The 26,947-nt window shown below is 43.2% G+C and overlaps 1 protein-coding gene across 5 annotated transcripts in view; it reads right to left on the reverse strand.

The window, feature by feature from the left end:
- Positions 1 to 26,947, reverse strand: part of slc8a2 (solute carrier family 8 member A2) — a 179,981-nt gene that overhangs the window by 23,732 nt on the left and 129,302 nt on the right. For 2 of the 5 annotated variants that reach the window (XM_062962398.1, XM_062962399.1), the window contains exons 3-5: positions 20,529 to 20,632; positions 16,164 to 16,181; positions 5,493 to 5,617 (exon numbers count right to left, since the gene is read on the reverse strand). In XM_062962398.1, coding sequence (XP_062818468.1) covers positions 5,493 to 5,617; positions 16,164 to 16,181; positions 20,529 to 20,632 — 247 coding nt within the window. Of the gene's footprint in view, positions 1 to 5,492; positions 5,618 to 11,965; positions 13,133 to 16,163; positions 16,182 to 20,528; positions 20,633 to 26,947 lie in introns of those variants that run through there. The other 3 variants (XM_062962400.1, XM_062962401.1, XM_008121520.3) reach the window with 3 other exon arrangements.

Here is a 26,947-nt window from a genome sequence, read left to right on the forward strand (position 1 = left end):
TGTTTAACATATACATGAACCCCCTGGGAGAGGTAATCCAGAGTTTTGGAGTACGATGCCACCTATATGCGGATAACACCCAACTCTACTACTCCTTTCCACCTAAACCAAGGAAGCTGTGACCATAAACCAATGCCTGTCACATCGGTAATGGACTGGATGAGGGCAAACAAATTGTAACTTAATCCAGACAAGATAGAGGAATTCCTGGTCAGTTGGAAGGCAGACCAGAGAATAGGGATCTCACTCCCTCTGAAGACACAGGTTGGCAGTTTGGGGGTCTTCCTGGACTCAGCATTGCACCTGGAGGCCCAGGTGTCGGAGATGGCCAGGAGGGCCTTTGCGCAACCTTGTGCACCAACTGTATCTATTACTTGAGAAGCCAGATCTGGCCACGGAGGTACATGCCTTAGTTACATCCCGTCTGGATGACTGTAACATGCTCTACATGGAGCTGCTTCTGAAGAGTGCTCGGAAACTTCAGCTGGTCCAAAGAGCTACAGCCAGGTTGCTCACTGGTGCTGGCTTCAAGGAGTGGACACACCCCATTGTCGAAGCAGCTCCACTGGCTGCCATTCTGTTACCGGGCACAATTCAAAGTGCAGGCTATGACCTTTAAAACCCTAGACCAGGGGTCCCCAAACTTTTTAAACAGGGGGCCAGTTCACGATCCTTCGCACAGTTGGAGGGCCGGACTATAGTTGGCCACCGAGCAATAATTAATAATAATAATAATAATAACAACAACAACAATAAAAAAGAGGGTTAGAAAAGACCCTTTGAGCCATTGAGTCCAATCCCCTTCTGCCTTTGTGCACCGAAAGCACAAGCAAAGCATCCCTGACAGATGGCCACCCAGCCTCAATGTTAATAATGATGATGATAATAATAATAATAATAATAATAATAATAATAATAATAAAGAGGGTTGGAAGAGACCCCTTGGGCCATTGAGTCCAATCCCTTTCTGCCTTTGTGCACCGAAAGCACAAGCAAAGCATCCCTGACAGATGGCCACCCAGCCTCAATGTTAATAATAATAATAACAATAATAATAACGTGTCTGCCCACTATGTTTAAACTACTGACTGGCATCATAGCTGACAGAATTCAAGACTATCTTGAAGAAAAAAACATCTTGCCAGATGAACAGAAAGGCAACAAACGGAAAAGCAGGGGCACAAAAGACCAGTTATTGATTGACAAAATGATTCTGGAGAACTGTAAAAGCCGAAAAGCTAATCTTCACATGACGTGGATTGACTACAAAAAGGCCTTTGACTCACTCCCACACAGCTGGATCATCAAGTGCCTGGACGCCATCGGGATTAGTAAAAACGTTGGCACCTTCATTGAAAACATGATGGAGCACTGGAAAACTGAACTGTTTGTTGGAAATGAAAGCTATGGACTTGTCAACATCAGGAGAGGAATTTTCCAGGGAGACTCATTGTCCCCTCTGCTTTTCATTATTGCCATGATCCCTCTGTCAACAATCTTACAAAAAACAAATCTCGGCTACCAAACATCTAAGAATTCTCACAAAATTTCGCATCTGATGTACATGGATGACCTGAAGCTGTATGGAATAACGAAAACTGAAATCCAGTCTCTGACTAACACTGTCCGAATTTTTAGCACTGATATCAACATGGAGTTTGGTTTGGACAAATGTTCGACAGTGGCATTGAAGAAGGGAAAAATCATTGAAAGTGAGGGCATAAATATGCCTAATGGCCAAACAATAAAGTGTCACCAGCCAGAGGCCTATAAATATCTGGGCATATTACAGCTGGACAACATCAAGCATGAACATGTGAAGACTGTGGTCAGTAAAGAATACACACAAAGGGTCAGAAAAATTCTCAAAAGCAAGCTCAATGGAGGCAACACCATCAAGGCCATAAACACCTGGGCCATGCCTGTCATAAGATATACTGCTGGCATTATAAACTGGACACAGATGGAACTGGACAATTTGGACAGAAAAACAAGAAAACTCATGACCATTCATCACTCACTGCACCCTCGCAGTGATGTTGACCGGCTATATCTGCCTAGAAGATCAGGGGGCAGAGGACTCTTACAAGTAAAACAAGCAGTCAAAGAAGAACATGCCCTGGCAGAATATGTAAAGCAAAGTGAAGAACCTGCTTTGATTGAAGTCAAAAATCAGAAACTCCTCAAAGCACAGCAGACAAAAAACCAGTACAAGAAAGCCACACTACAAACTAGAGCTGACAGCTGGCACAACAAAACATTGCATGGAAAGTTCCTTGACAAAATTGAAGGAAAAGCTGACAAGGAGAAGACCTGGCTCTGGCTCACAAATGGGACACTGAAGAAGGAGACAGAAGGCCTGATCCTTGCAGCCCAGGAGCAAGACAACAGAACAAATGCAATTAAGGCCAAGATTGAAAAATCAGCTGATGACCCAAAATGCAGACTGTGCAAGGAAGCTGACGAAACCATTGATCATCTCCTCAGCTGCTGTAAGAAAATTGCACAGACAGACTACAAACAGAGGCACAACTATGTGGCCCAAATGATCCATTGGAACTTATGCCTCAAGTACCACCTGCCAGCAGCAAAGAACTGGTGGGATCACAAACCAGCAAAGGTCGTGGAAAATGAACACGCAAAGATACTGTGGGACTTCCGAATCCAGACTGACAAAGCTCTGGAACACAACACACCAGATATCACAGTTGTGGAAAAGAACAAGGTTTGGATAATTGATGTCTCCATCCCAGGTGACAGTCGCATTGATGAAAAACAACAGAAAAAACTCAGCCGCTATCAGGACCTCAAGATTGAACTTCAAAGACTCTGGCAGAAACCAGTGCAGGTGGTCCCGGTGGTGATGGGCACATTGGGTGCCGTGCCAAAAGATCTCAGCCGGCATTTGGAAACAATAGACATTGACAAAATTACGATCTGCCAACTGCAAAAGGCCACCCTGCTGGGATCTGCACGCATCATCCGAAAATACATCACACAGTCCTAGACACTTGGGAAGTGTTCGACTTGTGGTTTTGTGAAACAAAATCCAGCATGTCTATCTTGTTTGCTGTGTCATACAACATCGTTGTGTCAATAATAATAATAGTAATAATAATAAATAGGGTTGGAAGAGACCACTTGGGCCATTTAGTCCAATCCCTTTCTGCCTTTGTGCACCAAAAGCACAAGCAAAGCACCCCTGACAGATGGCCACCCAGCCTCAATGTTAATAATAAAATAATAATAATAATAATAATAATAATAATAATAATAATAATAATAATAACAACAATAAAGAGGGTTGGAAGAGACCCCTTGGGCCATTTAGTTCTATCCCCTTCTGCCTTTGTGCACCAAAAGCCATTAGTATGGCCCCTGACAGATGTCCACCCAGCCTCAATGTTAATAATAATAATAATAATAATAATAATAATAATAATAATAATAATAATAATAATAATAAATAAGGGTTGTAAGAGAAAAAGAGATTCCTTGGGTCATTTAGCCCAACCCCCTTCTGCCTTTGTGCCGTGGGGGTCAGATAAATGGCTTCGATGGGCCGCATCTGGCCCCTGGGCCTTAGTTTGGGGACCCCTGCATTAGACAGTTCAGGTCCAGGCTATTTGGCTAACCGGATCTCCTTCAGGAGAGGCCCTTCTCTTGGTCCCACCTCCATCTCAAGCTCAGTTTGTGGGAATGAGAAAGTGGGCTTTCCTTCTCAGTGGCTGCACCACAACTCTAGAACTCCTTGCCCAGGAAAACCAGAATGGTCTGCTCCCCGCTATCCTGGCGGCAGGCTAAAACCTTTTTCCTTCCTATTATGTTGAGCTACACTCTTCCATCATTTGCCACTCAACGACGGCAGCTTTTGATGGATGGTAATTTCCATCATTTACTAACCAGTGGTAGCCCTTTCATTTGCTTGCCATACAATCATGACAGCTCTGCCCTTTAAAAGTCACAAACAAGGACCTCCATCATTTGCAACACAAGGATAGTAGCTTCTATCGTTTGCCACCATCTCCATCCGTTGCCATCTGCATCATTTGCCACAGTGAGCACAGTTTGCATTGCTTCTTGTTCCAATGGTTGTTGCCTCTGTCCCTTTCCAATCCGGGAGATTAGATGGCATCCTTTGCTCCGCAGTGATGGCAGCTTGCATTACTTGCCATTCATTGGCAATGGAAGAGGAGAATTGTGGCCCAGCATGAGCATTCTTTCTTTCTTGCCTGCAGCCAGCTGATTTCACAGCCAACTTTCCAAATCCCATTCCTCCCTTTGATGTAGTGAATGGAACAATCTCTATTGTGCACATTGCTTGCTTTCATTCCTGGCACATCTAAAGTATGTAAGCAGGAGGCTGGGGCAATGTGTGGCCCAACAGGAATAGCAGATGCCTGCATATTGCCAACCTAATGCCTGGTGCACTGCTTCAAACCAAAACTGTTGTTATTATTGTTAACTACTATGAAGTTGACTCTGATTGATGGTGACCATACAAAGGGAGACCTCTATGTTGTGAGGATTTGTAAAAGGCACCATGATATAATGGGCTGACTGGAAAGGTATGTGTCGGCAACTGATTGGCTGAGCCAGCCAGAAGCCAGAATTCCAATTGGCTACTGTATCTAGCTTGCTGTGGAGGTAAACGGTTTTAACTGCCACTTTGACCTCGGAGAGAGAAGAGAGCGCTAACTGGAAATGGTCAGAAAGGAAGTGGTTGCCAACTCTCTGAAGCCTGAATATTTTTAAGGCAAATGAGGCATATTTAATTACTGTTTAAAGGGACTGTTTATTCCCTCAGTTGTCTGTGTGAATTCAGAAAGACTGCTGTATATATTGTTGCCCTGTTTGATCTTTTGAACTGAAGCAAAGATACTGTTACTTGTTACACAAGCCTGAGTGACACTTTATTATACTGCAGGGTTTATATTGATTCAGAAACTGTGGTAGAGCTTCTATTTATTTATATCTACAACCTCCAACATATGTTGTCCTATCCTCAACTGACCGGCTCATATCTTATAGACCCAGAACGATGTCTTCCTTGATTGGGTTTATCCACCTGTAATGTGGACTTCCTCTTATCCTGCTACCTTCTGTGTTACCAAGATTATCATCTTTTCTAGTGAGTCCACCTTCTCATGATATGGCTAAAGTATGGCAGTCTCAGTTTAGTCATCTTGAGTTCTAGGGAAGGTTGAGGTCTGATTTACTCTAGCACCCAATTATTCCCAAAGAACTCATCTCCGGCGTGACTTCTTAGAGAAGTCTACATGTTCCTCCTCTGTACGTATAAAGGCATTGTGAGTGCCATTTACAAAAGGAGCCGTTGTACATGGAGAGCATCCAGCCAATGAATTTAATTCTCCCCTTTCAAGATGGCATGATCCTAATGATTTTCCTCCGCACCAAACCGTCCTTCATCATTTCCAAGCCAAGTGTTGGGATGGAAGGAGACTTTTGGAACCACATGCTGCTCTCCTTACCTTGAAATCATAGGATTCCTCAATGATGACTTCCAGGCGGGCGTTTTCCCCAAGGATGGGCTTTCCCATCTCAGCAATCCGCCGGGCCTCCTCTTCTTCAGCAGAGAGCTTTTTGTCTGCATCTACTGATTTAGGGAAAGCACAGCATGAACCACAACAAAGAGTTTTACTGACCAAGACAATGCAACCATAACTAGCAGACCTTTGATACTGAATCTTCTGAGAAAGAACAATCTATCGCAGTGGTTCTCAACCTTCCTAATGCCGCGACCCCTGAATACAATTCCTAATGTTGTGGTGACCCCCAACCATAAAATTATTTTCGTTGCTACTTCATAACTGTCATTTTGCTACTGTTATGAATCATAATGTAAACATCTGACATGCAGGATGTATTTTCATTCACTGGACCAAATTTGGCACAAGGGGAGGAATGATTTTGTCGTTTAGGAGTTGTAGTTGCTGGGATTTATAGTTCACCTACAATCAAAGAGCATTTTGAACTCCACCAATGATGGAATTGAACCAATCTTGGCACACAGAACTCCCATGACCAACAGAAAATACTGGAAGGGTTTGGTGGACACAGACCTTGAGTTTTGGAGTTGTAGCACTGTGGACTCAAACAATGATGGATCTGGACCAAACTTGGCACTAGTACTCAATATGCCCAAATGTGAACACTGGTGGAGTTTGGGGAAAATAGGCTTTAATATTTGGGAGTTGTAGTTGCTGGGATATATAGTTCACCTACAATCAAAAAGTATTCTGAACCCCACGATTGATAGAATTGAGCCAAACTTCCCACACAGAACCCCCATGACAGGCAGAGAAATCTTCAGTCTTCTCTGTCAAAGGGGTTCCTAAGACAATTAGAAATATGTGTTTACTGATAGTTTTTGGCGACTCCTCTGACACCCCCTGGTGACCCCCCAAGGGTCCCAACCCGCAGGTTGAGAAATGCTAATCTATAGGGACAGTGGAAATTTTAGCAAAAGTATTCTGAGTGCCTCCTTGTTCCTGAGGCACAGAACTGGGAACCTGATGTAGTTTAGAAAATGACCTAGGATATACAGCATCTGTGCAATGGAGCCAGTTGCTGACTTCCCCTGCGACATGAGATATTAAGGTCACAGCTGGCTCCCAGTCCTATGTAACACAATTCTTCCTCTGGGAAACCTCAGATCATGAATTTTCATTTGGGAAGCAATTGCCCATAGATAGTATCCCGCCTGCAGAATGACAGGTTGATCTTATCTGTTCTAATTTGGTTTCCATATGGGGAGAGTTTCTCTCCTTGCATGCAGAAAAATAGGTCATCAGGGAGCAGGGAGTGGCCCCTTTCTCCTTTTTTGCAAGAGGTAAAGGTAAAGGTTTCCCCTGACGTTAAGTCCAGTCATGTCTGACTCTGGGGGTTGGTGCTCATCTCCATTTCTAAGCCGAAGAGCCGGCGTTGTCCGTAGACACCTCCAAGGTCATGTGGTCACTGGCATGAGCTGGAGCTAACAGCGGGTGCTCACTCCGCTCCCCAGATTCGAACCTGTGACATTTCGGTCCGCAAGTTTGGCAGCTCAGCACTTTAACACACTGCGCCACTGGGGGCTCCATGTTACTGTTACTATTTGACTATTTTATTATGTTAATGGGGACCCCGGTGGCGCAGCGGATTAAAGTGCTGAGCTGCTGAACTTGCAGACCGAAAGGTCACAGGTTCGAATCCGGAGAGAGGAATGAGCACCCGCTGTTAGCCCCAGCTTCTGCCAACCTAGCAGTTCTAAAACATGCAAATGTGAGTAGATCAATAGGTACCGCTCTGGCGGGAAGGTAATGGCGCATCTGTCCCCGCAACTGTCAAATCTATTATAAGCACAACCATTTGATGCTAGTGTCTTCTAAACCAGGTATGGGCAAACTTCGGCCCTCCAGGTGTTTTGGACTTCAACTCCCACAATTCCCAAAATTAAATAATACACTAAATTGACGCAATCTGGAGAAATCTGTTCTCCAGAGTATAGTTGTGCTCAAAGCACAACACTATTCAACAACTCACAGATAAAACTGGAAGAAGTGTGGCCGAGCAATATTAAAATGTATCCAGGATGGTAAACGTTATTAATGAGGATCAAGACACAAGTTAAGAGATACTGCTGCAATTTGATTTTGCTTGATCCTACTGGAAAGACACTGCCCGTTCTTCTCTTTCCCTGCTAAGTTAATACAATGTAAACAACTTTTGCTCTTTGAAATCAGTTTGTATCCATTGAAGCAAGTTAAGGGCCAAGGGAGAAAGTGTGAAAAGAGAAACCAGGACATTTTAGAAGCACCTGAAAAAGTGGGATGGCAGAGGATTCACTGAGGTCCCTTCTACACTGCCCTGTGAAATCCAGATTATCTGATTTGAACTGGATTATGTGGCAATATAGACTCTTATAATCCAGTTCAAAGCAGTTTTAATCTAGTTCAAAGCATGTGGATTATCTGCTTGATAATCTGGGTTATATATTAGCATAGAAGGGGCCTGAGACTGACCCTACCAAACTGGGACATATTCAGTTTCATGCTGGGCTTAGCACAGCAGGCTAAACCACTGTGCTGCAGAATAGTCTTGCCGATCGAAAGATCAACAGTTCGAGCTTGGGTTGGGGTGAGTACCTGCAGTTAGTCTCAGCTCACCTGGCTACCTAGCAGGTCAAAAACAGAAATGCGAGTAGATAAATAGGTACCGCTTTTAGCGGGGAGGTAATAAAGGCACCCTTAAGGACATCGATCAGAGGAAAGCTCCTCAGCATGGAAGCTGGAGCCACAGCACCACTTGTGGCCGGAGTCGAGCACAGCCTCCAAGATGCCGGAAATAAGATGGGAAAAACTGCCTTTTCTGTGTTGTCTGTCCTTGTTAATTGTATAATCGGCATTGAATGTTTGCCGCATGTGTGTTCTGTAAGCTGCTCTGAGTCCCTTTCGGGGTGGGAAGGGCAGGGTATAAATACTATAAATAAATAAGTAAATAAAATCCTGCATACGAAGAGTTACATGAGTGGACTCCTTTCATAGGGTACTAAATCTTGTTAGTCCCGACTACAGTAGAGCCATTCTATCCATTGGATTTTCTGATAATATTGGTTCACCATTAAGCAATTGACAGAGTGGACCTACTCTGCTTGGGACTAACAAACCAGATTTAAACCATAGTGTTCTGAAAAGCAATTTGTTGTTATTTGTTTCACTGTTTGGCCAGCAGTTCACTCTGTTACTCATTGCTTTTTTCGTACCATTAGTTGTTGTGTTCCACCTGAACATTAGGAAGAACTTCCTCACTATGAGAGCTGTTCAGCAGTGGAACTCTCTGCCTTGGAGTGTAGTGGAGGCTCCTTCTTTGGATGCTTTTAAGCAGAGGCTGGATGGCCATCTGTCAGGGGTGCTTTGAATGTGATTTCCTGCTTATTGGCAGAAAGGGGTTGGACTGGATGGCCTAGGAGGTCTCTTCCAACTCTATGATTCTATGACTTGCCATCTAGTCAAAATATAGTGACTTGGGATGAGAACCCTCCAGAATAAAATCCTTGGGTCTTGCAAACTCAGGGCTGTGGCTTCCTTGATTGACACTTGCCTAGTTTCTAACAGACCTCACAACCTCTGGGGATGCCTGCTATAGATGTGGGTGAAACGTCAGGAGAGAGTGCTTCCGCAACATGGCCATACAGTCCGTAAAACTCACAGCAGCTCAGTGATTCCGTCCATGAAAGCCTTCGATAACACAAGGTAGCTGAGTCCTTAATGTAGTTGAATCACCTGTAGTTTACTTTAGTCTTCCTGTTCATTGCCTTCCACTTTCCCAAGCATTTGTGGTCTTTATTCCGTGTTTTTACAAAACAGGATTGCGGCCAATGTTACCCTGTTTCCCCTAAAATAAGACATCCCTAAAAAATAAGACCTAGTAGAGGTTTTGCTGAATTGCTAAATATAAGGCCTCCCCCGAAAGTAAGACCTAGCAAAGCTTTTGTTTGGAAGCATGCCCAATGAACACCATAGCATGCAGGATTGGTAAATGTACATACCAGTTGTATATGAAAATAATGGTAGTAACAAGAAATTCTTGACAGAAGTCACAGTTTGTCTGGTTTGGTTATGTTAGTTTGTGATGACAACTACTGTACAGTATAGAATAAATGTTCCTTTTTTTGTTCAACAATAAATGTGAATTCTTCTTCATGGAAAAATAAGACATCCCCTGAAAATAAGACCTTGCGCATCTTTGGGAGCAAAAAATAATATAAGACACTGTCTTATTTTTGGGGAAACATGGTAATGCGCATTCTTGGACATGGATTCACTCTTTGTCAGCGCATTACCTCTTTCTTCACCGGGATTGCAGAAACGGCTAGTGTGCATTCCCCGTGACACAATGGGACAACAAAGCAGGCAAAAAAGGCTTTTTTGCTTACGTTGGTAGAAAAAGGAAGAAAAAGGAGGCGATAGGGCCACTGCAAGGAGAAGATGGGGTGATGGCGACAGGGGACAGGGAAAAGACAGAACTGCTTAATGCCTTCTTTGCCTCTGTCTTCTCACAAAAAGAAAGCCATCTTCAACCTCAGCAACATGGAATGGACGAAGGATTGGGGGAAATCCAACCCCAAATAGGGAAACAAGTTGTCCAGGAACACCTGGCCTCTCTAAACAAATTCAAGTCCTCAGGGCCAGATCAGCTACATCCAAGAGTATTGAAGGAACTAGCGGAAGTTATTTCAGAACCACTGGCAATTATCTTCGAGAGTTCTTGGAGAACGGGAGAAGTCCCAGCAGATTGGAGGAGGGCGAATGTGGTCCCTATCTTCAAGAAGGGAAAAAAGAACGACCCAAACAATTACCGTCCGGTCAGCCTCACATCGATACCAGGCAAGATTCTGGAAAAGATCATTAAGGAAGTGGTCTGCGAACACTTAGAAACAAATGCGGTCATTGCTAATAGTCAACACGGATTTACCAAAAACAAGTCATGCCAGACTAATCTGATCTCTTTTTTTGATAGAGTTACGAGTTGGGTCGATACAGGGAATGCTGTGGATGTAGTGTACCTGGATTTCAGTAAGGCTTTTGACAAAGTCCCCCACGACAAAGTCCCCCACAACCTTCTGGCAAACAAACTAGTAAAATGTGGGCTAGACAAAACTACGGTTAGGTGGATCTGTAATTGGCTAAGCGAACGAACCCAAAGGGTGCTCACCAATGCGTCGTCTTCATCATGGAAAGAAGTGACAAGTGGAGTGCCGCAGGGCTCCGTCCTGGGCCCGGTTCTGTTCAACATCTTTATTAACAACTTAGACGAAGGGTTAGAAGGCACGATCATCAAGTTTGCAGACGACACAAAATTGGGAGGGATAGCTAACACTCCAGAAGACAGGAGCAGAATTCAAAACGATCTTGACAGACTAGAGAGATGGGCCGAAACTAACAAAATGAAGTTCAACAGGGACAAATGCAAGATACTTCACTTCGGCAAAAAAAATGGAATGCAAAGATACAGAATGGGGGACGCCTGGCTTGACAGCAGTGTGTGCGAAAAAGACCTTGGAGTCCTCGTGGACAACAAGTTAAACATGAGCCAACAATGTGATGCGGCAGCTAAAAAAGCCAACGGGATTCTGGCCTGCATCAATAGGGGTATAGCGTCTAGATCCAGGGAAGTCCTGCTCCCCATCTATTCTATTCTGCCTTGGTCAGACCACACCTGGAATACTGTGTCCAATTTTGGGCACCGCAGATGAAGGGAGATGTTGACAAGCTGGAAAGCGTCCAGAGGAGGGCGACTAAAATGATTAAGGGTCTGGAGAACAAGCCCTATGAGGAGAGGCTTAAAGAGCTTGGCATGTTTAGCCTGCAGAAGAGAAGGCTGAGAGGAGACATGATAGCCATGTACAAATACGTGAGGGGAAGTCATAGGGAGGAGGGAGCAAGCTTGTTTTCTGCGGCCCTGCAGACTAGGACACGGAACAATGGCTTCAAACTACAGGAAAGGAGATTCCACCTGAACATCAGGAAGAACTTCCTCACTGTGAGGGCTGTTCGACAGTGGAACTCTCTCCCCCGGACTGTGGTGGAGGCTCCTTCTTTGGAGGCTTTTAAACAGAGGCTGGATGGCCATCTGTTGGGGGTGCTTTGAATGCGATTTCCTGCTTCTTTGCAGTGGGTTGGACTGGATGGCCCATGAGGTCTCTTCCAACTCTACTATTCTATGGCGGATAATACAGTTTGTATAAAGATGGTTAGTGCGGTTCAGCCCTTTCCCTATGTAATTATGAGAGTGAGGATTAAACACACTGCAAATATAGTGTCAGACATTGGAAAGAATGCAAAGAGGCTCCGGTGTTGGTCTGCCTGTCTCTTTCTCTCTCTTTCCACTGTCTACCTGCATTTTTGGGCCTGCGGAAAAAGAAATCCTCCTTCCCCAGAACAAAGTCTCCATCCCCAATTCATACCTTGACCCAATGCTCTCTCTCTTTCACGCAGGTGAGAATCCCCTCCATCCCTTTTCATCTCCGCCTCTTCCCAACTGCATAGGTTTTCTCCCACACACTCCTTCTCTTCCCCCGCACACATGCGGCTAATGTGCCAGTGTGCGCACACTTTCTCCCACGCACTTCTCTCTCTCTCTCTCTCTCTCTCTCTCTCTCTCTCTCTCTCTCTCTCTCGGGTGGCATTCCCTCGCCCCCGCGCACACAGCACTCCTTTGCCTGGGCACAGATGTTGCGCAGAAGGCGTCCGCTCCTCTGCTTGCAGGGCTCCCTGTTCCTCCTCCTGTCTATAAGCCGGGAGCATCCATTCTTATGGGGATGTCCTATTGTTTTAAGATCCCCTTTCCATGAGAGATGTGCTTCTTTCTCGCACTCCAGCAAGGAGGTGTGAAGACAACACATATGTTCCTTCTCTCTCTTTTCTCTCTCATCAGGAGAAATTCAACTCCATTCCTGCAAGGAAGGCCTATTGTTGCCTTACAGTTTCACAATAGGATTGCCATGGAGGTGTCTTTCTTTCTCGTACACAAGCGGGGAGGTGTGAACAAAATACATATGGGCTTTCTTACTTTCTTTCACAAACACACACACACATGCTCAAGCGGCTGAGGGGGAAAAGGAAGGGGCCTGAGGATGTTAGGAATTGTGGGAGTTGAAGTCCAAAACACCTGGAGGGAGGGCCAAGGTTTACCCATGCCTGTTCTAGAATATGGCACTGTCTTATTTTTGTTCTTGTAACATATATTATGTTATTATGACACAGCAAACAAGATAGATATGCTGGATTTCATATCAGCTGGCAGATCGTAATTTTGTCAATGTCTATTGTTTCCAAATGCCGGCTGAGATCTTTTGGCACGGCACCCAGTGTGCCCATCACCACCGGGACCACCTGCACTGGTTTCTGCCAGAGTCTTTGAAGTTCAATCTTGAGGTCCTGATAGCGGCTGAGTTTTTCTTGTTGTTTTTCGTCAATGCGACTGTCACCTGGGATGGCAACATCAATGATCCAAACCTTTTTCTTTTCCACAACTGTGATGTCTGGTGTGTTGTGTTCCAGAACTTTGTCAGTCTGGATTCGGAAGTCCCACAGACTGACAAAGTTCTGGAACACAACACACCAGACATTTTTTTATTATTATTATTATTATTATTATTATTATTATTATTATTATTATTATTAACTTCATTTCTATCCCGCTCTTCTCACCGCGTAGGGGACTCAGAGCGGCATACAATATACATTTAGGCAAAAATTAAATGCCTCATTATACAAAGAAAATTAAAAAAAACATAAAATAATAGAAACAATAAACATATAAACACAATTTAAAACCATTGATATATTAAAACTTAAAACAGCATCTAGATACATTATAGGAACCCCGGTGGCAAAGTGCGTTAAAGCACTGAGCTGGAGACCGAAAGGTCCCAGGTTCAAATCCCGGGAGTGGCGTGAGCAGCCGCTGTTAGCTCCAGCTCCTGCCAACCTAGCAGTTCGAAAACATACCAATGTGAGTAGATCAATAGGTACCGCTCTGGTGGGAAGGTAACGGCGCTCCATGCAGTCATGCCGGCCACATGACCTTGGAAGTGTCTACAGACAAGGCTGGCTCTTCGGCTTAGTAATGGAAATGAGCACCAACCCCCAGAGTCGGTCACGACTGGACTTAACGTCAGGGGAAACCTTTACCCTTTTAACATATACATTATAGGAGCCCCGGTGGCGAAGTGTGTTAAAGCACTGAGTTGGAGACCGAAAGGTCCCAGGTTCAATCCCCGGGAGCGGAATGAGTGCCTGCTGTTAGCTCCAGCTCCTGCCAACCTAGCAGTTTGAAAACATGCCAATGTGAGTAGATCAATAGGTACCGCTCCGACGGGAAGGTAACGGCGCTCCATGCAGTCATGCTGGCCACATGACCTTGGAGGTGTCTACGGACAACGCTGGCTCTTCGGCTTAGAAATGGAGATGAGCACCAACCCCCAGAGTCGGTCACGACTGGACTTAACATCAGGGGAAAACCTTTACCTTTACCTAACGTATACATTAAATAAGAAAATATCCAATCCTCCAAACCGGAATCTTAAACCCTGACTCAGGCTGCAATCGTATACTCACTTACTTTGGAGTAAACCCCATTGGTGTAAATAAGATCTACTCTGGAGTAAACAAGCATAGGACTGCATTACCAGTTACATGTGGCACTCCTCTGCGGTAGGTAGGTAGGTAGGTATGGGGAAGGCATAATCCAACAGAGACTGGGTTGCTGTGAGTTTTTTGGGCTATATGGGCAGCATTCTCTCCTGACGTTTCGCCTGCATCTTCTGGCTGGCATCTTCATAGGTTCTGTTGGCAATGAAGCAAGTGGAGTATATCTATATCTCTATATCTCTATATCTATATCTGCCTGTGGAATGTCCAGGGTCTGAGAAAAAACCCTTGTGTCTTTAAGAAACTGAGAATATTACAATAGCAAGCTTGAATTAGCATTTGAGTAGCCATGAAGTTTGCAAAGTCAATCAGTGAGAGTATCTGCATGGAGGTAGCCTGGCCTTTGTTGCCTGGAGGCATCCTCTGTTTGGGAGGTGTTAACTGGCCCTTGATTGCTTGTTGTCTGGACTTCTCCTGTTTCTGAGTGCTATTCATTATTTACTGAGTTGATTCTGATTTTTAAAATTTATTTATTTATTTACTGCATTTATATCCCGCCCTTCTCACCCCGAAGGGGACTCAGAGCGGCTTACACATCATATGTACATACAATATATTATTAGCATAGCACAATATTAGCATTAAATTATTATATTGTACCATATCACTATACTGTAATATTATTAATAATATTACATGTAATATATAATACTAGCTGTGCCCGGCCACGCATTGCTGTGGCGAAGTATGGTGGTAAGGGAAATAAAATATTGAGGAATTATCTGATTAGAACTGGAATATATGAGGCCCCTTCTTCACAACTGTATAAAATGCACACTGAAGTGGATTATATGGCAGTATGGAGTGAAGATAATCCAGTTCAAAGCAGATAATATAAGATTATAAATGGGTTATATAGCTGTGTGGAAGGGCCTTGAGTCTACACTGCCATATAATCCAGTTAAAAGCTGATAATCTGTATTTTATCGGCAGTGTGGAAGAGGCCTAAGTGAGGCCTAACTCTGCCTGTCCCCTGGGCTGAGTGGGTCGCTAGGAGACAAAGTGGGCAGAGCTTAGCCTTCTAACTGGCAGCAATGGATAAAAACAATTATTCCTCTCCCTCTAATTAAGACTTTATTTTTCTTTTCTTTTTGTCGTATGAACGTAGAGGCGTGGATGAGGGGTTGTGCTGTCAATTTTCGAGGTTGTGGGGTGTTTAGTTTTGTTGTTTTGTCCTAGGCTGAAATTTCATTACCCTTTTATATATATAGATAAAATTAATATTATTATATTGTCTTATTATTCATATAATATTGTATTACATTATAATATTATTATGAATATTATAAGTATATACAATATTTTTATATATATTATATTGTATTTTATATTGTATACTAGTAACGGCGCTCCATGCAGTCATGCCGGCCACATGACCTTGGAGGTGTCTACAGACAACGCCGGCTCTTCGGCTTAGAAATGGAGATGAGAACCAACCCCCAGAGTCAGACATGACTGGACTTAACGTCAGGGGAAAACCGTTTTAACCTTAATCAGATTTTTGGAAGATGCCATTAGCCACAGATGTAGGCAAAACATCAGGAGAGAATGCTGCTGGAACATGGCCATACAGCCCAAAAAACTCACAGCAACCCAGTGATTCCGGCCATGAAAACCTTCGACAATATATCCAGGAGAGGCTGTTTGGCTCCGAATTCTATCCATCAGCATAGCCAATGGTAAGTGATGTCGGTGATTAAAGTCCAAGAGCATCTTGATAAGTTGTTATTGGTTTTCTTCATTTGTGAGCTACATGACAGATATAATAAACTCTTAGACACAGAAAGAAATGAACATATCATGGGATGCAATTCCAGGCTGTGAGGAGAGCCTCACTAGCCACGGTGTCAGGAAATCTCATGGCATGTAATGAGATATGTGTATACCTGGAAGGGATTCAGAGCATTGGAAAGGGGGATGGAGTTAGGAAAGGGTGGAAGAAAAGCTTACCTTGATTGAGCAAAAGGGCTGCAAGTCAAGGGAAAAAAGAGAGAGAAAGAAAGACAGAGAGATTATGCCGTTTGTCAGTAAAGAGACACAGAGATTCATGATCTAAGGCAGTGTGGTCCAACCTTTAGTAATCCGAGGGCCAATCAAACTTTAGTATAGGAATGTGAGAGCCAGAGACACTCCAGAAAGAAAACGCATTACATAATTCATATTGAATTACATAATTAAAATAACACATAATCTATATCTATATCTAAATCCATAATAAAAGCAAAAAAAAACCCATATGTGTGTATATGGCACAGATGTCTGCTCACACAGACAGCCTCTGGCCTCCACAAACAGGCTATAGTTCCCAGAGTTAAGAATCCAGCAAGTCACCCTTTTGCATTGACATTACGGTTACAGCGAGCGCCATGAACATGCAGCCCAGCCCCTGCCAATGCCCTCCCCAAACACCACAGCCCACCACCCAAGGAATGCTTTCGTTTGGGGACCATTTCATCCTAGATTTTGCTTTTTCTTCCACCACAGGCAGGCATCCCAGGGTTCTCCATTGCTGTGGAATTTGCATGGCCCCGCCCACTGCCCTTTCCTTTCCAATCTCTCTGCATAACAAACAGAGCAGAACTGAGCTGCAACTAAACTTACTGGAGGAGTTTAGGGATTGACTCCACATGGTGGAAGTTGTAGTTCACCCTGCATCAAGTCAGAGCACTGTCACTCCTACTGAGGAATATAGAGGAGTTGTAGTTCACCTACACCCAGAACGCTATGAACCCAAACAATGATGGCTCTCGGCCAAACTTGCCATGCAGACCCCATATGCCCAGATTTGACTACTGGTAGGTTTGGAGGGGAACTGGACTGGAAGTTGGGGAGTAGTAGGTAATGGGATTTATAGTTCACCTGCAATGAATGAGCATCACACTTGCTACACAGAGCCCTCATAACCAATACAACATATTGGACAAGTTTGGGAAAAAGGGAGTTATAGTTCACCTGCACCCAGATAAACACTGACCCCCACCGACAATGCACTAGGACCAGACGTCACACAGAAAAGCCTCATGACCTACTGAACATACTGCAGGTATTTGTGGGAAGGGGCCTTGATTTTGGGAATTGTACTTCACCTCCACCCAAAGACCACTGAACCCAGCCAATGACGAATCTAGACCACAGACTGAATATTGCTGTGGATACTGATAGATATTTCGGGGCAATTCCCCCGAAAATCTGGAAATTGCAGTAGTTCACCCCCATCCAGACAGTACTGCATCACACCTGGTACACACACCCAAAATGGCCAACTTATAATACTGGCAGGGTTTGGGGAGGATTCAGCCACGATTCTGAGAATTGTAGTTCACCCACTCCAAACAGAATACATAACATTAAAAGAGAAATAATACCATTCTCAAATGACCCAGGCATCGCCGGGTCCCCAAGCTAGTATATAATAAAAGTCAGTGTTTGTATGCAAGTTTGTGGGTATGTATGTATGTGTGTATGTATGTGGCAGCTTTCTGACTGGCTGCCACTTACACGGACAACTACGACCGCCACGAATGACGGATCTGGACCAAACTTGACACACTTAATCCCCATGATGCACTTTACGCCCTGGTGCCATTTGCAGGACGATGGCCCATGGGTGATGGGATTTGTAGTGCTTTCAATTGCTAGGACTCCCATAGGCCACTGTGACGCCCAGCAGTGACAGAACTGGACCAAACTTGGCACACAGAACCCCCGTGAAACCCTTTCCGTCCTGGAGCAGATTGGGGGAGGATGGACAAAGTAGCATCACTCACTTCTTGCTCTGGGAGTTGTAGTTCATCCTTATACAGACAGCACTGAACCCAGCAGACTTCGAATCTGGACCAAACTTGCCACACTGCCTCATAATGCCCAACTGAGCATACAGGCAGGGTTTTGGGGTGTTTGCCCTTTGGCTCTGGAAGTTGTAGTTCACTCTTATACAGACAGCACTGAACCCAGCTGATGACTTATCTGGACCAAACTTAAGTGATATTTCCTCACATCCCCAAACAACTCAATGCCGTCTACTAATAACCCGGGCACCGCCGGGTCCCCAAGCTTGTTAATAATAATAATAATAAATTTATTTTTGTATGCCGCCTCCATCTCCCCAGTAGGGGACTCGGGGAACACACGGGGAACAAGCTCAATACAATCACATAAAATCATAAAATAACTATTTAGACATCAGACAACACAATTTAAAAACAATTTAAACAGGTCATAGTTAAAATCGGCATAGTTAAAATGTTAAACAATCCTCCAGGCATTAAAGGTCCAATATAGGATAACATCTGGGCGATAATCAAAACTGATTTAGGGAGTGTCTATTACAAATACGACATACATCAAATAGATACAAGAGGTAGGGAAGATAAATCTGAACGGGAAGCAAACTAAACAGGGCAAGTTTCAATGTAGATATGGGCCAGGTTATAACTGACTTGTCTACTCAAAAGCACAACAGAATAGCTATGTTTTTAATTTCTTCCGGAAATTACATATTTAAAATATTTTTCCAGTAAGAAGGGCAAGGGCCAACAAAAATGAATTGGTGGGCTGCATGTGGTCCACGGGCTGTGGGTTGGACCACACTGATCTAAGGGAAGAGACAAGGAGGAAATGAAATGGCTGGGGAGCTGCCGTCAAAGGAAATTCGACAGGGACCTCATCCTCAAAGCACCCCCGGCTTCCAAACGACGGCTAGGTCTCTCAAGGACATTGAAACAATGCCTTCAAATTGTGTATTTACCAGGACTGGCCCTAACCTAGCTCAAAACAGTAGTGATTTTGTGGTGCCCAAGTCAGTGGGTTGCTTAATTCACCTTGGGCGTTACTTTCCAAGGTGCTGAATCCATCCAAGGAAGTAAGATTCAGCACTCCGAGAGCTCCCTTAGTCTTTCGAGTATATTTACAATGGCTTTAAAATCCCAAAGAAGAAATGAACCATCAGTGGCTTGGGGTGAGAATTTGGTCACCCTTGAAGACCATTGGCATACCCTTCCCATTGTTGAAAATCATCTAAAGATAGAAAATCACAACCCCAGAAGCCAGCAATGCCACAGTTCTCCATGCTGACATTATCTCAACAAAGCACAGCTCCAGAGGACCAAAATAGCCTCCTTCTAAACCTGTAAATGACCTTTTGGTATCCTCCAGTTTCTGGAGATTTAGGTACGGTATTTATAAAAATTATATTTTTATATTGGGTTGCTGTGGGTTTTCCAGGCTGCATGGCCATGTTCCAGAAGCATTCTCTCCTGACATTTTACCCACATCTATGGCAGGCATCCTCAGAGGTTGTGAGGTCTGTTGGAAACTAGGCAAGTGGGGTTTATATATCTGTGGAATGTCCTGGGTGGGAGAAAGAACTGTCTGTTTGAAGCAAGTGTGAATGTTGCAATAGGCCCTTGATTAGCATTGAATAGCCTTGCAGCTTCAAAGCCTGGCTGCTTCCTGCCTGGGGAATCATTTATTAGGAGGTTTTAGCTGGCCCTGATTCTTTTCTGTCTGGGATTCGCCTGCTTTTTTGGTGTTGCTTTTTATTTTATTTATTTATTTATTTATTTACAACATTTATACCCCGCCCTTCTCACCCGAGGGGACTCAGGGCGGCTTACAAAAATTGGCAAAATTTAATGCCCAAAATGCAATCCTAAAAACAAAACAATATAAACAGATCTATTAATAACATTGTTAAAACACATTATAAAAACCTTAAAAAGGTATATATAATTAATTCCATTCTATTTACTGTCCTGATTTTGGAGTTTGTTTTTTTAAAAATACTGGTAGCCAGATTTTGTTCATTTTCATGGTTTTCCTCCTTTCTGTTGAAATTGTCCATGTACTTGGATCAGTATCAGGACAGTAAATAAAAAACAACACTCAGAAATATGGAAATTCCAGAGAGAAAACCATCAGGGCCAGCTAACACCTCCCAACAAAGAATCCCACCAGGCAGGAAGCAGACAGGCTTTGAAGCTGCAGGGCTATTCAATGCTAGTCAAGGTGGCCAAGTGCTACATTCACACTTGCCTCAAACAGACAAGAGTTCTTTCCCCCACCCTGGACTTTCCACAGATATATAAACCTCCCTTGCCTAGTTTCCAACAGAAACCTCTGAGGTTGCCTCAGGAGAGAATGCTGCTGGAACATGGCCATACAGCCCGAAAAACTCACAGCAACCCAGTGATTCCGGCCATGAAAGCCTTCGACAACATATTTTCCTAAACATAGTTTGAAGACCATGCCTCAGCCTCTTGTTTCCACCTTGTAGAAGAACAGTTCTTCTCTACAGATGCCCCTCCTTCCACTTACCTGAGATGCCCCGTTTCAACCATCGCGGCTGCCCCAGCTCTATGAAGAAGCTGTCCTTCTTCTCGTATTCTTCAACATCTATAATTTTCACATAGAGGGATTTCCTGCCCGGGAGAAGACAAATAGGAGAGAAAGCATTAAAGGTCTTTCAACACTTTGAAATGATTACTTTAAAGTAATTTCAAAGTAACCACTAAGTGGATAGAGATTTCTGGCAATAGTTCACTTGCATTTTGATTATAGGTTTTCCAAATGATTTTATAGCATGTTGTAATAGGGCAGTTTATTTGTTTCCTAACTTGTAAAAACTTGGGTTTCAATTCATAGGCCTTGTCGCAAGCTGCCTAAAACCCATTTTGGGGGATACAACTGAAATGAAATAAAGTATATTAAATCTTTGTGAACGCTTTTTGTGTTTTATATCTGTTTTTAACGCTTTTTCCTGCAATATTGTTTTTATGATGGTTTTACTGATATTGTTGATTTATTGTTGTAAATTTATGTGTTTTGATTTGTTTTTATATTGTGATGTTGGGTAAGGCCCCATGTGAGCTGCCCCGAGTCCCTACAGGGAGATGGGGCGGGATACAAGAATAAAATTATTATTATTATTTTCATTTTGTGTCTTTCACCCTTTCCGAGCCACCTTAAGTAGACTGTATTACAGGAGATTGGACTAGATGGCCTTTGTGGTCTCTTTCACATTTTTGATTCTATGACTTCCAGCTTTGGGTACAAGGCAGGATATAAATGAGGAACCATAGAAGGGCCGGGCTATGGCACAGGTGGTTAGTAACAAGCTGCAATAAATCACGATTGACCAAGAGGTCTTAGGATCAAAGCCCGGGTCAGATTGAGCTCCTGACTATTAATAGTCTAGCTCGCTGTTGACCTAAACAGCTCGAAAGACAGTTGCATCTGTTGAGTAGAAAATTTAGGCACCACTATATTCAGGGAGGCTAATTTAACTAATTTACAACACCATAAAACTGCCAGCAGCGTGCAGAAAGGAATGAGGAGGTACTACCATCAAGGACTCGGTGTCACAAGTGGATGATGAAGCAGCAACTCCCCCGTGGCCGGAATCAAGCATACCCTCATGAAGCCGGAAGCTAGAAAATGTTAAATTGCCTCTGTGTCTGACTATATGTCATATGTCTAATAATGGCATTGAATGCTTGCCATGTATATGTGCATTGAAATCTGCCATGAGTCCCCTTCGGGGTGAGAAGGGCGGAATATAAATACTGTAAGTAAGTAAGTAAGTAAGTAAGTAAATATAGAATTGGAAGAGATCACAAGAGCCATCCAGTCCAACCTCAATGCAGGAACACACCATCAAATTACCTCTGACAGATGGCCATCCAGCCTCTGCATTGAAATTTTCAGGAGGACGAGGAAGATAGCAGCATTGGGTTTGGAAACAGTCACTCCAGGGTAAGTATACTGGATGCACTCTTGGTCTACATTACAGCAATATCATCTATCACAAAGAATTACTATGAGAATCAGTGTTGTATGTCAAGGCATTGAATGTTTGCCTTATATGTGTAATGTGATCTGCCCTGAGTCCCTTTCAGGGTGAGAAGGGCGGAATATAAATACTGTAAATAAATAAATAAATTACTATGAGAATCAGTGTTGTAGTGTTCTGACTGTTGGAGACCAGAGTTCGAATCCCCACTCAACCATGGAGACTCACTTGGGCACATCATGCTTTACACCTCGGTCAAGAAATAAAATTGGGATATAAATACTAGACATGTCCAAAAAATCATTTTGAATCGTATATTGGAATTATTTTGGATTGTTCTCGCTTTTTGATATGCATTCCGAGACATTGTCTCACAGCGCAACCAGCAATGTAATTCGAACCATTGTTGGCCCATTCTCTAATTGTCTCTTAATGTTTCGTTAATTTTTTCCCCCAATTTTTTAAAAATATATTTTAAAAAATATTTTTAAATTTTTTTTTGTTTCTGCAACCTACCTAGAATGGGAGCTTAGTGCAGCCTAACACGGCTGCCGCTCCCCGGCCAATCAGAAGCTTCCACGATGGACGCAAAGGTGGGGGCTAGGGTTGATGAGGATAGCTCAAGAAATGAGGGCGGGAGAGCCCTGTAAAAGTCCCCCCCCCGTTCCTTTTTTTTGGGCGATTGCGCATGCGCGTCTGCCATTTTAGAAACATTTAGAATCATTACAAATTTTCGGAAATATCCGAAATTTTTGGGTGAAAAAATCGGAAATACTTTCTATATCGAAGCGCCAGTGCCCCCTACTTTAGAAACGAGAATTGAAACATTTTTTTCATCGATCGGACATGCCTAATAAATACATAGCATCGCGATTGCCATCACCATCATTCTCTCCCCATTTAAGAGTAAAGTTTTGGCAATCCCATCTGAACAAATGTTGCCAAGAAACCCAGTGACAGGATTGAAAGTCAGAAACTATTGGAAGGCACACAGCAGCAGCAAGAGAGTCGTTCTTCGGTTGGCCAAAGCTTCCTCTCCCAAAAGGGACAAAAGACATTGGCACCACGAGATCCACATTTGGAAAATCCTTCCAGCATTTAAATCACGAGAAGGCCGTGTTCCACTAAGCGTCACATCATGAGGCCACCCTCCCCTGGGTTTCGCACCCTCCCTCTCCCAACATGTTCTGAAGCAAAGGCGGGCGTTGCTTTGGCAAGGTTGCGATTCTGTTGGCAGCCGGATCAGGGGAAGCGTGGCCCACGGGGGGCACGGAGTGGCAGGGGCCTTCCTGCCTGATCTCAGCCCTGGCCCCGGCAGATGGAGAAAGTGACGGCATCAGAAAGCCGGAGCCGCAGAAGTCAACCAAGTGAGAAAGAAGGAAGGAAAAGGGCGCTAGATGCCAAGAAGCTTTGAGTTCGTGATTGGCATCGAGTTTTGTGAGGCTGCATCTACCATCACATGAGCATTCCTTTTCCAAAGTGGCCTCAAAACAAGATACCGTATATACTCGAAGATAAGCCAAGTTTTTCAGCCCTTATTTATGAGCTGGAAAAGCCTCTCCCGGCTTATATTCGGGTCAAGGTCAAGCCAGCAGCCGGAGCCTGGAGGCCACAGTATGTTTTCTTTTCTGGGCTGTGGCGCAGCTGTTGAGCAGCTGCCTTAAATCACTCTGACCATGAGGTCATGAGTTCGAGGCCAGCCCGTGGCGGGGTGAGCACCCGTCAATTAAAAATAAAAAATAGCCCCTGCTCATTGCTGACCTAGCAACCCGAAAGATAGTTGCATCTATCAAGTAGGAGATAAGGTACCACTTATAAAGTGGGGAGGCAAGATTAACTAATTTACGACCTGGAATGAGGAAGTGCCGTCAGAGTGGATGATGAAGCAGCTGCTCCCCCCTGTGGCCAGAATCGAACATCCCCTCAGAAGAAGGTTAACTTGCCTCTGCGTGTGTCTCTCAGTCTCTGTTTAATGTGTTTATGGGCATTGAATGTTTGCCCTATATGTATATAATGTGATCCGCCCTGAGTCCCCTTCGGGGTGAGAAGGGCGGAATATAAATGCTGTAAATAAATAAATAAATAAATAAATAAATAAATTTTCCAGAACCTCCGTCCTCTGCTTCTCCTCCCAGGCTGGTTATCTTATTTTTTTGAGAGAGACAGAGACAAGCTAATGTTTTCAAAAGCGAAAGGAGAGTGTGAGAGAAACCCTTGCAAGCCAGATTGCAAGGGTAGAAGGGGAAGAAAAAAAAAGCTATTCTTGCAAATTTGCACGATTCATTGCTATTACTATTATTATTATTATTACTACTACTACTATTATTGCAAGAACATTTGAGTCCAAAGGGAGGGAAGGAGGGGAAAAGGGTGTATTTCTTTTTATTCCTAAGGAAACAAAAATAAGGTGGGTTTTTTTGGGAGAGGGAGAGAAGTTTTTAAAAAAGCCTTTTCTGGCTACTTTTAGAGTTTGAAAAAGGGAGAAAGAAAAGAAGTGGGAAAGGGCAGGAGAAAAGAGGACAAAGTTGTTTTTAGGGGGACTTTGCTTGCATTTCTTCCTTGGGTAAATGCATGCCCCAAGGCTTCTAAATATTTATATAGATGTTCCCCCTACAAATATATTAATATATGAATTTTCCCCTCATATGTTTACAGGTCTTTGCAAATCCTATGTAAATATAGATAACTAGAGATTTCCATGTACCTGTATATCTGTTCCTATATGTATACATTAATTTTATATATGAATTTTATATGAATTTTACCCTCACATGTTTGCAAGTGCAGAGGGAAATTCGTGTGTGTGTGCGCGCACACACACACACACAGATGTCTAGATAGATATAAACATTGATAAATAGGGCTTGCAAATATTGCAGGAGGAAAATGCACATAGAGAGGATTTGCAAAGGTTTCAGGGGGAAATACACATGTGAAATTAGTATATATAATGATAGATCTATATCTAGCTCTGCATTATTTATGTAGGCATTGAATGTTACTATTACTACTAACCCTAATGTTACCCTGTTACTATGTTGGAAGCTGGTCTGAGTCCCCAGGGGGAGAGAGATAGGGCAGGGTACAAATGAAGCTATTGATGATGATGATGATTATTATTATTATAAAGTTATTGTTGCTTTTCCACTTATAGAGTTAGTTTACTGTTTTTCTTTGAAATACAGTAAATATTCAAAACATTTAACCCACTGATGCCTCAATTAATGTAATTTTATTGGTATCTAATTTTATTTTTGAAATTTACCAGTAGCTGCTGCATTTCCCACCCTCAGCTTATACTCGAGTCAATAAGTTTTCCCAGTTTTTTGTGCTAAAATTAGGTGCCTCGGCTTATATTCGGGTCGGCTTATACTCGAGTATATACGGTAAGTCCATGCCACTTAACTCTCATTTCATTGCCATCACATAACCAGATCTACTTTACAGAGCGGTGGCCCTGTGAAAGGAATCAAATGCTCAGACATGTAATTTTAAGGGTACAAGTCTATCCTGCCTTTCCTCCAGCAAACAATGAAATCGTACGCAGTTCTGCTTCTCCCTCCTTTGAGTTAGGCCTTAGGACAGAGATGATCCAGTGAGTTTTATTTAACCTTTATTTGTGTTTTTAATACAGTAGAGTCTCACTTATCCAACACTCGCTTATCCAGTGTTCTGGATTATCCAATGCATTTTTGTAGTCAATGTTTTCAATATATCGTGATATTTTGGTGCTAAATTCATAAATACAGTAATTACTACATAGCATTACTGTGTATTGAACTACTTTTTCTGCCAAATTTGTTGTCTAACATGATGTTTTGGTGCTTCATTTGTAAAATCATAACCTAATTTGATGTTTAATAGGCTTCTCCTTAATGCCTCCTTATTATCCAACATATTCGCTTATCCAACATTCTGCCGGCCCGTTTATGTTGGATAAGTGAGACTCTACTGTATATCTATTTAATGGTTTTGTGTTTTGTCTGTGTGTTTTAACTATGTTATGGAGTCAATGGATTAAACCCTTGTGCCAGTTTGATTGCTGACTTAAAGGTTTTGTTTATTGTTTTGTTTTGTTTATTGTTTATTTCCCATACTTGTATCCCACCCTTCTCACCGCAAAGGGGACTCAGGGCGGCCTCACAACCGACAGCAATTCGATGCCTGACATACAATTCCAAAAATAACAATTACAATTAAAATGAAACATTAAAACATAAATTAATTAAAACAACAAATTACAATCCCACAAGTTCCAAATCGTAGTCTAGGCTAGGACCATTAGTCCGTCACTTTAAAAGTTCTCAATGATTGAACTTCTATAGTTACTGCTCAAATGCTTGGCCCCATAGCCATGTCTTAAGTTTTTTTTTCCTAAAAGACAGAATGGAGGGGGCTGTTCTGATCTCATTGGGGAGGGAGTTCCACAGGTGAGGGGCCACCACTGCAAAGGCCCTGTCTCTCATCTCCACCAATCGTGCTTGCGAGAGTCTCCGCCAAGGATTTTAACCTTCGAGGTGCATCATAGAGAGAGATACGTTCAGACAGGTTGGGCTGCTGACCTAAAGGTCGCCAGTTCAAATCTGTGAGATGGGGTGAGCTTCTATCTGTCAGCTCTAGCTTGTGGGGACATGAGAGAAGCCTCCCAGCAGGATGGTAACACATTTGGGCATCCCCTGCGCAATGTCTCTGTAGACAGCCAATTCTCTCACACCAGAAGCAACTTGCAGTATGTCCTCAAGTTGCCATAAACACCCTGTGGGACTCAAAACCACTTACATGAGGCATTTAGGTATCAACGTAAAGGCATTTTTATTTGAAGCTGGGTTTGTAATTAGTTTGTGTGCTTCAAAGCAACTTTGCAAAACATGTTGTACTTTGGTAGACCAATGTGGTGTAGTGGTTAGATTCTCCGCTTGGCTACGAAAGCCCATTGGGTGAGTCA

The sequence above is a fragment of the Anolis carolinensis genome, unplaced genomic scaffold, assembly GCF_035594765.1.
Source record: "Anolis carolinensis isolate JA03-04 unplaced genomic scaffold, rAnoCar3.1.pri scaffold_10, whole genome shotgun sequence".
Classification (NCBI taxonomy): domain Eukaryota; kingdom Metazoa; phylum Chordata; class Lepidosauria; order Squamata; family Dactyloidae; genus Anolis; species Anolis carolinensis.